This window comes from Corvus cornix, chromosome 11 (assembly GCF_000738735.6).
Source record: "Corvus cornix cornix isolate S_Up_H32 chromosome 11, ASM73873v5, whole genome shotgun sequence".
Taxonomy (NCBI): Eukaryota; Metazoa; Chordata; class Aves; order Passeriformes; family Corvidae; genus Corvus; species Corvus cornix.
The window spans coordinates 3,860,467-3,872,663 of NC_046341.1; the positions used below are offsets into that span (position 1 = coordinate 3,860,467).

The following is a 12,197-nucleotide window of genomic DNA, read 5'->3' on the forward strand; positions in this document are numbered from 1 at the left end:
ACTAGAGGAATTATCCCAAAATAGCACACCGGGAAATTGGAATTATCCTAGCAGAACTAAAAATAACCACATACATATTTGAAAAAACCCTTTTTATGCTAAAAAAAAAAAAAAAAATTAAAAAAAATCAGATGAAACACCTCTGGGGTAACTCTTGTAGAGTCCCAAGTACTCCAAGCTGCAACTCCACCAAAACTAAGCAGTTATTCCTATAGTGACTTCAAAGACATTCCATTTATTTTCAGTGCTGACTCTACTTGAGTCGTGCTGGCTGCAAACTGATCACTTCCAGATGTTTTCTTTTCTGCTCTCTTCAGCACTGAGCATTCAAGTATTGATACTTGTTTTAAAAAGTCAAACTTAGAAGATAAAATGTCCAAAAGTTTTGTTTCCAAGCATTGACCTCCACACTACTTCTATAGCAGGAAGTTCATCTTGTCCAGACAGCGAAAACTGTTTGGAAATGGGAAACTTTCAAGAAAATTTGGGATTATTCAATAGTGACTTACTTCTACCTTTTGGAGTCATTCCTTGGCCCTAAACAAGGGCTGAAAAACATTGCCAGTGAGAAACTTTCAGATTTTTCTCACCTTTTGGCTCTTCCCACTTCTCTCCCTGAACTGAAACCACTGCCCCAAACATGTATAAAATGCATGGTGTGTCCCCAGTCTGGAACTTCTGAGTTTTACTATCTTCCATCACAGACGAGATTTGAAGATCACCAGGTTGGTTGTTCCAGCAGAACATGTGCCAGCATTTAGCAATTAACCAGCTCTTCAGCAAAATCTGCAACTGGAGGCTTTTTTTATTGTAAGTACACCTCTTCCTTTCCCCTCTTAGACAGCCATTTGTCACAGTGGGATTTTCACATCTCAACATCCATAAAAGCCAATATTTCTCTCCTTTTTTTTTTTTTAAATAAAGAAACTCTCACCAAAAAACCGCAACATTTCCATTATCAGCCTCTATTCAAAATATGTGGGCAGCTGATATCATGTTTTGTGTCACTCTTTGTAAGTGCCTTGAAGATGGTATTTTTTAAATCTCTCTGCAAAACATCAGTGTCAGAGAAACTCAGGATGTTTGGATGAGTGACATTTCCAGAGGATCAGCAAACTATCTGCCACAGGAGGTAGTGATACCCAAACTCCTAACCCAGAACATCAGAAGAGGATATAAATATTTGTTAGTAAGGCTATAGAGAACTGCTGGCTTGAAAAATCACATTCACATCTTGGAAAGAGGGAGATTTTCCAGGAAGCAAACTACGATAGTTAAAACCATGGCTGGAGCCATCAATAGCTCAGAATCACCTGGTTTGTCACTGTGGTGCATAACACACTAGGGGAATGAAGAGCCAGAAATCCACCTAAGAAATAAATCCAAGATCTTAATGAAGAACCAGGAATGCTCCTTCATCCCTCACTGTCAGAGGGAAACACAGACAAAGCAAGAAAGAGATTCCTTTGTGAGGTATCCTGGGATTCTTTGGGGAGGAAGGAAATCCTTGCAGAAGTTCTGCCTTTAAGTGATTATTTATCCCACCTGCAAGCTCCAGCACAGCAGCAATTATCCCAGGTTATATGGGATGAAATCATAAAGGAGCACCTAGACAAGGATGCTGGTCAGCAGAGCTGCAGGAGCCTCCCCTGAGGGCTCTGATGACCAGAGCATTCTACCTGCAAAGTTGTTTTCAGCAAACCACAGTTGAGGACTGCAACAGGCACAGCAAGGCCAAGGTGGGGATTTGAGGGGTCCTCCAGAGGGTTTGGCAGTTCAGTGGGAAAGGTAAGCACAGAACTCAGAGTGCAAGCAGCAGCTTCTGCAGGGAGCTGCTCCTTTACAAAGACAGCAAATCTGTTTGTTCAACTGAGGGTTTGCTTTTTTCCAGAGGGGGGATTCTTACACATTGTGCTCTGTGTTGGGAAGAGCCATCCAGTGATTTACCTGCCTCAGGATCTGGGGATTGCATTCCCTGCCCATGAGGAGACAGGAACGTTGTGCTGAAATGGTTCCCTGCAAGCCCCTGATGTGTTATGTTCACCCCTCACAGATTTTTACAGAAGAGAAACTCTGATCCTATTCTTTTCAGATAATTTTCTTTTTATTTTAAAAATCTGACTATCAAGCTACGTGTTGAATTAAATGAAATTAGAATTTATCTAAACAATGTCATGAAAAATTTGTAGGAATTCTGCCACTACAGCTTCAAACAGAGCAATTTTTTTTTAATCGACTTATTCTCTTATGATCTCTCAACAGGAATCTTCCTGTTTGTAATCTGAATAATACTACTCATATTTTGACATATAATTTTTATTTCTCTTTTGGACAGCTTCTTTCAAGATTGAAGAACAGGTTAATGAGGTTTCTCATCAAAAACCTTATAGGAATCAAACAAAGAGCTACTGGTAAACTAAGATTTTTTTCTCACTTCAGGCATTTATACCCAAATACTGAAAAGTTCATCATAAAATGAACTTCAGATATAATTTTACATCTCACAAAGAAGCACTTTCCATCTCTCTGTAGATTTTTCTGTAAGTAACATTATAATTGGAAGATTTCTTCTCTCCATCTCTCTACTTTTCTAATATTTCAGATATCATGGGCTGTGAAGTATTCTCTGAAAAGACACCAAAGGCCCTTGAGTTTTTCTCTGACTCAAGACCCTCTGCTCCTTAGGTTTACAAGCATCAGAAACCAGAGTATGAGAAATGCATTAACCAAGGGAAAATGGTGAATACCTCATTTATCTTGTATTTTAAGCAAAAAGAAATGAGATATTGCTATATCATTCACTAAAACCCCTTAAACCATAGAAACTGAGGTTCAGCTCTGGAATTTACCACATTGCAAAACAAGTTAAAGGTGTGCAAGTGGGAAATCTGTCAGAGAAGACAAGACAAAATGATGCAATTATTCCAACTCAGAGCTGATATGCTCCAAGGTATATGTTTTCCCACAATTGCTGTAAATATGAATATTTTAGAGGTTAATATGAAGATCAAATGTGGAATACATTTTCTGAAAAGATTAATATCTTTTCATTAAAAATGAGAGTGCACTGTTGGTTCAAAATTTGCATTTAGATCGAGTAGGTAATAAGTATATTGACTGCTTAAGACACCTATCTCCAAAACGGAAAAAATTAATAAAAACTGTGGTGTCCATATACAGAAGTGGACAAGATTTTTCCATTTTCCACTGCTAACCCCTCAGAGAAGTCCAGCCCTTTTAACACGATTTCCTCATCACAGCAGAGCTGCTCATGCTGTACAGATCATTTCTGCCCCTGCTCCACGCCAGCAGCGTGCTGCTGAATGTGTATCAGTGGGCTGCTGCTGACTTGAAGAATTGTCCCCCCGTGTGCAGCCATGCATCACCCCCAGCCAGCTGTGGCACCTGCTGCGTGGGGTACGCTGCTTTTTGCTGTGCTGTGGTACCTTTGGTTAAGAGGGAGGTTCAGCCAACTGCTGCAGAGTCACAAAATAGGGTCAGGACCTGTGGCTATCACCCAGTCCAACCCCCTGCCAAGGCAGGAATGTTGTTCCATTCAACAAGCAATGTGTCCAGGTGGGGTTGGGATGTCTCCAGAGGAGACTCAAAGCCCTTCCTGAGGAGCTGTTCCAGTGCTCTGCTCCCTGCAGGGAAAGCTCTTCCTCATGTTGAGGTGGAGCTGTTTGTGTTTTAGTTTATGGCCATTGCTTCTTGTCCTGCAGATGAATACTACCAAAAAGAGTCTGGGACCATTCTCTTGGCACCCACCTTGGAAATATTTGTATGGATTGATGGGATCCCCTCTCAGCCTTCCCTTCTCCAGACTGATCAGGCCCAGCTCCCGCAGCTGCTCCTCATCAGGGAGAGGCTCCAGAACCCAAATCATCTTTGTTATTGTGGGCAGTTCACACAAACATGATCACAGTGGGCTGATGTAACTCCAGGTTTCCCAGAGTTTATTGCAAAAGGCTTTCATCTCCATTTTCACAAGTCATAAAGAGAGGAAAAAATAAATATGCTTCAAACATGGCAGATTGATGCACCAAGATTGCTTCAAATGGTCACAGAACACAGCAGCTGCTTCCTGAGCTTGTGGAAGCACCTCAGTGTCAGCCCCACTGCAGAACACACATTTTGCTCACCTCAGTCTAGCCCAGGGTCTCTCCCAACCACAGAACTCTCAAACTGGTTTCCTTGAGCTGTTTAAGAACACATGTGGCAGCACACATGTCAGCGTGCAGCAGATAGCTCATACCATTTGTTAACTTCAACTCAAATTAAGCACAGCAGTTCCTATCAAAAGCCAAAGCAGGTTACTTCTAAAACTGTGAGAAGTAAATATTTCACTTAAGCAACTGCAGTGACAGCTTTCTTTTAGTACTTTAGTCATAAAATGTATTCAAATCACAGTTACTTTCCTGTAGAGCAGAGGGGTCTGTAACACTGGCAAAACAGCATTGTGGCCATGTAGAAAACCCAATTCCTGACCCATAAAGGACATCTGAGAGTTGATTCTACAAGACCACGAGCGTTTTCTTCACTTATGAACATGAGGAGAATTATTTTTCTCTCACTGCAGGGAAGTGTCACTTTGTACCGGAGTCTCCATCCCTAAATTTAGAACATTTCCTCAAGGTTTCCTTCCAGCTTCTTCCCCTCCCCCTGTTTTTTCTTGCTTTTTTACTCTCTTTCCCTGTTGTGCTCTATTTTGTGTCATTTAGACCATATACTTTGATGGAGGGCATCCTTCTCCTCTGAATTTATGAATCAAAATGTGTTCTCCAACGGATACCTGGAGGTATAATTTGCCCCCTAACACTCTTCAATCTTTATTACTGACACATTCAAGGATGCCTAACTCCCACAAGAAAAAAAACCAAAAAAAACCCCACATTAATCTTCAAAAATGTGTCCTTACCCGCCTTCTGAAAATGAAAATGGATGTTTTTTGAGAAATTACCTGAGTTTTGCTTTAAAGCCCCAGGACCATGCACTTTTGGAAACAATTCTGAATCTAAAAAATTTATAAAATAAAAATCTGCTGGTGCATAAACGCAGATCCCACACTGTGCTGTTTCCTTGGAGGCAGGAAGCATTCCCTCAGCATCCTGCTGGATGGAGCCTGGGGGGGTCCTGCACACCCTTTTTGTGCAGACAGGACAGGAGGACTTTTTGTAGGTGATACTCCATTACAGAAATAGCTCCAAAGCAACTCCATCTCCCATCACTGCACCATCAAACACCCAGGCAATTCCTAACAGGGAGCACTGCCATCTCCAAACTCCCCATTTAGCAACAGACTTAGTAAATGGGAGTCACAGAAAAAGAAATTTTGAAGAATTGTAGGACTTTTTAAAAAATTCTCTTCACTTTGATCTGATCCTGCATAGTCAAGATGCACAGTTGGATTTGACTGGAAAAAAGTTAATTCTTTCCTTTATTCTTTTAAATTTTGTTTTGTTTTAAAAGTGTCTACTTAGAAATAACTTTTTTTCCTGATAACACTTTAGAAATAAAAATATTCTTTCATTTTCATCTTTTAAAGTTATTAACATAGATGTTTACTCATGCAAACTAAGAATCTCCCACCTATATAATTGGATTTAAAATCTGAGCTGTCTAGGTGCCCAAACTTTATTTTACTTCGTTGTAAATACCTGTATTTTGATTCTTTGCCCTGGAACAAGAATTTCTAGACTAGGCCATAGCTCCTTTTCTGAACATGCTGAAGCATAGAGAAACAATATGGACTATCCAGTACATGCAAAACCTGCCAGGTGTTTTGTATCTCCACATCTCAGTGTCTCCCACTGGACAAAACCTCCAGTCTCCTGTTCCCTCTGATGCACAAACGTGAAATAAATCATACTTAAAATGAAAAAAAAAAACAAAACAAACCACAAAACCATCCCTCACACAATTTATATTCTGCTAATTTGTCTTAAATGCAATGGAGAGTTTCCCAAAAGCATCAAGGACCAAGCAGCAGTAAATCTTACAGAGTTGGAAAATAGGAGTAATTTTAATCAGTGTTTTAAGATGCTTTGGAAGAGTTCATATAAACCTCGGGTGCATATACACATTGATAATGAAATACATTTTTCTCCATGTCCGTCCTAGAGAAATTTTTACTTTAGTTCAGCTTCTTGATTGGTGTCTAGGGCTACTACAGCTTTAAAGAGCACACCTACAATCACAGGCAGTTGACCCAATTAAAGGTTTAAGGAAAACCTAGGAGAAGCTGCTGGTTTGAACTGGAAATCCTGAATAATCAGATTCACCAGGACCAGCTTTTGCAGTGTCTGGACTGTGGAATTCCCCTGCACAACCTCCCTTTCCTCTCACCCCACATACAAAGACTGTGTGTATCTTCATGAGCTACAGCTGCAAATGCTGCTGACTCAAATCCCAGTCCTCAAACAGGATCAGCTCACCATGCATTCCCTTTGCCACGCAGTGGAAAACATGATGGAAAGGTTTGCTGCTTCCTATGTGTGTCTACTACAGCACATTATCCACTGAGAGGCCAAGAAAAGCAAGATAAGAACTGCGGAGAGAGAACCATTCCTGTCTCCTGTTCACAAATTCTCCTTTGTGAGGATTTTGTCCTCAATCCCCAGTTGTCCCCTCTGGTGTTTCACACCTTCTAGCAAGGCTTTCAGGGGAAGGAACACTTCTTCCTCCCGTGTTTCTACAACACATTTCATGCAAGATTGTTACAAGGAGCCAAAACATTTAAGATTTACACAGGTTCCCAAAAATAAGGCATTAATAACAGCTGCTATCCTGCAGAGGAATGGCACAGGGTACTCCCTCCAGCCCTGCACTGTTCCAGAATGCCACTTATTCAAGCCTGGTGATGTGTAGACACCTTATATCCCAAGCAGGAATCCAGTCAGACATTTCTTCCTCCTAAACTACTCAGACATTTCCTCCTCCATGTTTTACTCCCCTCTGTCCCCACCTCAGACAGGCAATTTTTTACAATAACTCAATTTCACGAGTTACACAGAAATACATAAGAGTTATTTATATAACATTGAGATTAAGTTGGTAGCCAGATTTTTTTCAGAATAAAATCATTAGGCTGCTTGTCTCTAAAAGCTGCAATTATGGTTAAAAATAGAAGTTGTACATCTCTAATCATGAATGGCAACTCCACAGATCTGAAAAAGGAGGTCTGACCACCAGTTTCTACTCAAGACATATAAACAGGAAGGGGGAGAAGAAGCTGAACCCCCAAAGATGACAGACTGCACAGAGAATCTTGTGAAAAAATAGAAAACATCCTTTTCCCCAAGCCTTTCCTCTGACAAAACAAGACAAGACTGGATTGTAACTGCAGATAATCCTTAGTATTAGTGTTAAAATTGTACACTTCTACACTTGTATAGCACTCAGATTTGGAACGACAACAACAGCAATTACTCTGGAGTTTCAACAAGACCACAGCTTGTCATGTCACCTTCAAAGTAAAGGTATTGAATGATTATTATTAAAAATCATGAGAAATTCAGATCCTGCTTTCAGGATATACTACCCACCCATAACACCCATTCAACTGAGGGCAGGTTTCTTGCATGGAGACAGCATCATTATTTCATGAATCACCAGTGACCTTTGGAAGGCACTGGGAAAAGCAGCCATATTCATTCCCTTCCATTGATTTTCTAATTTTGAGTAAATTGGTTTAATCTGGGGAATGGTTATCTATGAGGAATAAAAATACCTAAGACTGTCTTTAGAAAATAGTAAAAAGATTTTGAACTGAAACAACGAATTTAAAAGGGAAACTTGAGGGGAGAAAAGGTAGTGATTGTATAAACCTTAACCTGGGCACCATTCTGCGGCCAACCACCCAAATACGAAAAGATTAGAATCTCTCTGAACTTAAAAACACAGACCTACAGGCCCAGACCCTTGTTTTACCCTTAGTTATACTGCACAGTGTGTCTGGAATCTGTGCCTGGTTTACCCATGAAATGTTTACTGTTGGAAAAGCCTGTAGAAAAACCTACCCACGTAGAAAGGGAAGTGGTATGGGCAGCATTTTCATCTGGTTAAAACAAAAAATAATGTGCTGAATATTGAGAACATTGGACAGTCCTGAATGTAATCAGCTTAGAAGACAAGCTCAGTGCTCAGCACATGTCCGAAACATCCTACAAGAAAAGAATTTGGATGTCTCCAGGAATCTAAGAGCACCCAGGGCTACTTCATCAAAGGAAATGGTGATTTATAGAGTAACTCTTTTTGGTGCCAAGATCTTATACATTCTGGTATCTAAACCTTTGGATTAGCAGATTGGCTCCACTTTATTATCTTCTGAACATAAAATGATCATACCTAGGATTTCTGTGCTATCTATTTATGTTCTCATAATGTTAATGATCTGTTATAAGCATAGATTTTGGCACTAAGGTAATTCACCTTAAAGCCACCTGTAGATTACCTGTTCCTTTCCTACCCTTTTTTTTTTAGCTATGGGGTACCAAGTTAATTAGTTCATTAAATCCACTCATAAAGATATTCTAGGAAAGGATATAGAGCACTAAACTAATAACCTCAGAGTGAGCCATATGTACAATTAGCTTTGGGTGTCAGTTAGTAACTCTAAGTTGAATTCCACTTAATCCTGAGTGCTTCTCTCTCATCACCGAACACAAAATGTCTTGAGCAGAAATTACGAACTACTAGATTTATAAACAGCGATCAGAGTTTAGAACTTCTTAGGTCCAAGTAAACAATAAACAAAACTCTAAAAAGACTCCTCTAAACCGAGCCAAATCCCACACAACAACACTCAGAACCTCATCTCACACCCCACAAGAAGATTAGGGACACAACCATCAAAATGTGAGACTGGAGATAGGGAAGTGCTCACTCACCTCCCGGTCCAGCAGCGCAGGGGACACCACTGTGACAATATCTCCCTTCTCTGGGTCGATGTAGAACATGTTTGGGGAAGGTTTGGTGGGGGTCTGTTTGAGGATGTTGTAGCGCAGGAGGGCGTTGTCCGTGCTGGCGTCGTCGGCATCAAACGCTGCCATGCGCATCACGGTGGTTCCTGGGGAAAGGGGCACACACAGCAGGCACTGAGCAAAAACCTCTCAGACTGAGCTCCCTCTGCCTGGGACAGCCAGGTGGGTCCAATCTGTAAATATCTCATCAACACCACTGAGTAGTTCCACCTGATCTTTAGGTTGTACTTGTGTTCAGATTATCTTTGCTGGTTACTCAGCCAACAGAAGATTTGTGTGCTCTAACACAACCTGCCTCTACTTCTCTGCTTTGAAGCCAACCATATTAACTGCATTTCACTAAATGAACTACAGCTGTATCTCTTTCACTTCAGTCCACAGATGGCTACAACGGAAACAACAATACTGAAATAACAGGAAGGTCTCTACTTGCACTGTAAAGTATTGCAGTTCAAAAATTGATTGGATGTCATTTCTGTCAATAAGAAATTTTGTAATTATTAAAGCCTACAGTATTCTAGTTTCAATTTGCACAAATTTATCAGATTTTTTGAATCAAGCTCAATAAGCCCCCCATCTCTCTTGCCCCACTGTCCTTCCAGTGCTGAAGGTTTCTCTGACAGGAAATTCCCTGAGCACGCAGTTCAGCTGCAGAGTGTAATAAGGGAAATGCTTTTGCCTGCACAGATTCCTAAATGCTGTGCAGGGGAAAAACCTCACTCTGCTTCTTTATCACAGTTAATAGAGAGAGGACTGAGCTGCTGCCAGTTCTGTGCTTAGCAAGGGGAGCACATCCTGCATCCCTGGATCAAGGCTTTTCCCCTGACAGGCAGCCCAGAGGCTGGCACAGCCTGAAGATTCTGTCATGGCATTTTATCAGCTCTGTACAGTACACTGAGAAACAAAGAAAGGGTGTAATGAGACACCTGGGCTGAACTGTAAGATCCTCACCCCTAGACCAAAATGATTTCTTCATCTGTTCATTTATAATTGTAAATGTAAGCACTAGTTTGAAAAGCAATCTAACTAAATAATGTATGGTCACAGCAAGATTAAATATTTCTGGTAATATTGAGCTGAAGACAGAATGAAATTCTACCAAATAACAAAAAAGTCATGATCAAATCAAGAAAGTAATTTCAATGGTGAATCAAAGTTAAGTAACAGATTACTGCAAGACATAGCAAACTTTATAAAATAAGAAATCTAGGACGGGGTCCAGTCTTTGGGCTAAAAATCCCAACTGAAGCAATTTGTCAGATTCCATGATCTGCACAATTTCCATTGAAGTAACTTCGCACTGACACCATTATCTCATGTGTGAATCAGAGTGCCAGAGTGAGTCACAATTCTCTGTTAGAGATTAATTCCTCTGTGGGAACTAACCCTTTCTTTTCCCCACAGACTGGGACAGTATTATTTTAAACTATCATGATTAACACATTTTAAATACATTTCTCTTCTTTTCTTAATTGATCTGTAAGACCATATGATCTGTTTTCAGTATTCACAGAGGCTTCTGTGGCAGAATGACTACAAGAGGTTAAAACCTTATAATACAGACAAGGCCTAAGACATTATATTACAAGTGCCCCAATAACAGAAATATGTAGCACTCATGCACAATGAGTTTATTTTCTTTCTGAAGGTCTTGGATTTTAAAAATAAAATAAAAATGAAATATTGTGGTAAAAATAAAAACAAACCCAGTTTCATTTATAGGCTGATATAACAACTGTCTGTTCACTGTTAAACAAACTCAACTGGCTTGTTTAGATACATATCTTCTTTTTTTTCCCCCCTTTTGTTGTACCTCTCAATGTACAGAGTGTTGCCTCTTCTTGTAGTGACCTTGGATATAAGCTCTCAGAGGTTTTGTTTCATTGCTACTTCAGGCAGAGTTACCCCCTTGAGAAGAAAAACAGAGATCTGACAGCATGTTGGTTTTATTCACCAGTGATTAAAGGTCAGACAGCTCAAAGAGAAGCTTACCACTGGATACCATGCCATGTTTTCCAGTGTTACAAGACGATCCCAGCCCTGATATTTTCACCTACTTTGTGTGAGGCTGATTCAGAAGAGAGAAAAGAGCTGCTTTCTTTTTTGAAGAATGAAGATTCACCCTGTTTTCACAAATACAGCACAATCTGCTTTTTTTCTAAATTTATCACAGTTTTCAGGGTTTTTTTATATTAGTGTTAGATAACATGTTTCACAAGGGTCTCCTAATCACAAGGTTTCAGTGAAATAAATAAAGACTAAGGCAAATCTTCAAGGGATGTTAAAGAGTGCCCAAGTTCATGTGAAATAAAATGGGTTTCAGTACACAATGGTTTCCTGAAGAATGCACTTTAATAAGATGCCATACCCAAGTACAGTAGACAACATTTTGAATGAATACACAGTTGCTATTATTATTAATCTATTAGATGAGTTGATGTTCAGCAGAGATCTAGAAACTTATTACAATATATATTCAAGCAGAAATCCCATTTGTACAGTTGTCCTACTGAAATATTTCTGATGATAAGACAGTGGAAGGCACATGTAAATTTTAAGATCTGATATAAATCCCCTAATCTCTCGTTACTCTGGCACAGAACTGGCTTAACACAATGCCTGAATCTGATTCTGATTTGCCAGCTGCAGTTTTTAACCTTTCAACTCACTTGACATTATCTTGCTCCCTGCAATCATTCCTTTGGTGCACACAGATAAGAATCCCAGCAACTCAGATGAGCAGAATTTTACATTCATTTTGGATAGAGATGCCAGCTCCAGGAGGAAAGCTAGAGAGAATTAGATCCATCTTTTTTCTGTGCTTCTTCTCTCAAAAGTTTTGAGGTATTGGTTTCTGGCTACCAGCAAAGTGGCATTTAAATTTAATTTTAAAGTTATTCTATTCTCACAACTTCTCATTACGTGTAAAAACACACATAAAATGTGGGGATTGTATTTAGATGTTGTTATGTATTAGTGCAGGTTGTGTCTGGCTTTTTGTTTGGGAACCCATACAGAAAACTACACCCCTATGTGCTTCATATTTGTGGCTGATGCCTCAAAAATCACAAGGGATTTAATCCAGCAGCTAAAATATACACCTGGAACCCTTTGGAGAACCCCAATAGCTACATTTCCAGGGAAGACATTCCCTATCCTAATTGAGGTGTCCAGAGAGATAACACAACTCACTGGGATTGGATCACCACAAAAGAA

At 39.9% G+C, this 12,197-nt stretch overlaps 1 protein-coding gene across 2 annotated transcripts in view; it reads right to left on the bottom strand.

Moving 5' to 3' along the window:
• The window catches only part of CDH13 (cadherin 13), a 447,757-nt gene that overhangs the window by 127,976 nt on the left and 307,584 nt on the right, over positions 1–12,197 (bottom strand). For both annotated transcript variants that reach the window (XM_010403504.4, XM_019288275.2), the window contains exon 7: positions 8,889–9,067. In XM_010403504.4, the coding sequence (XP_010401806.1) occupies positions 8,889–9,067 (179 nt within the window). The remainder of the gene's footprint in view (positions 1–8,888; positions 9,068–12,197) is intronic.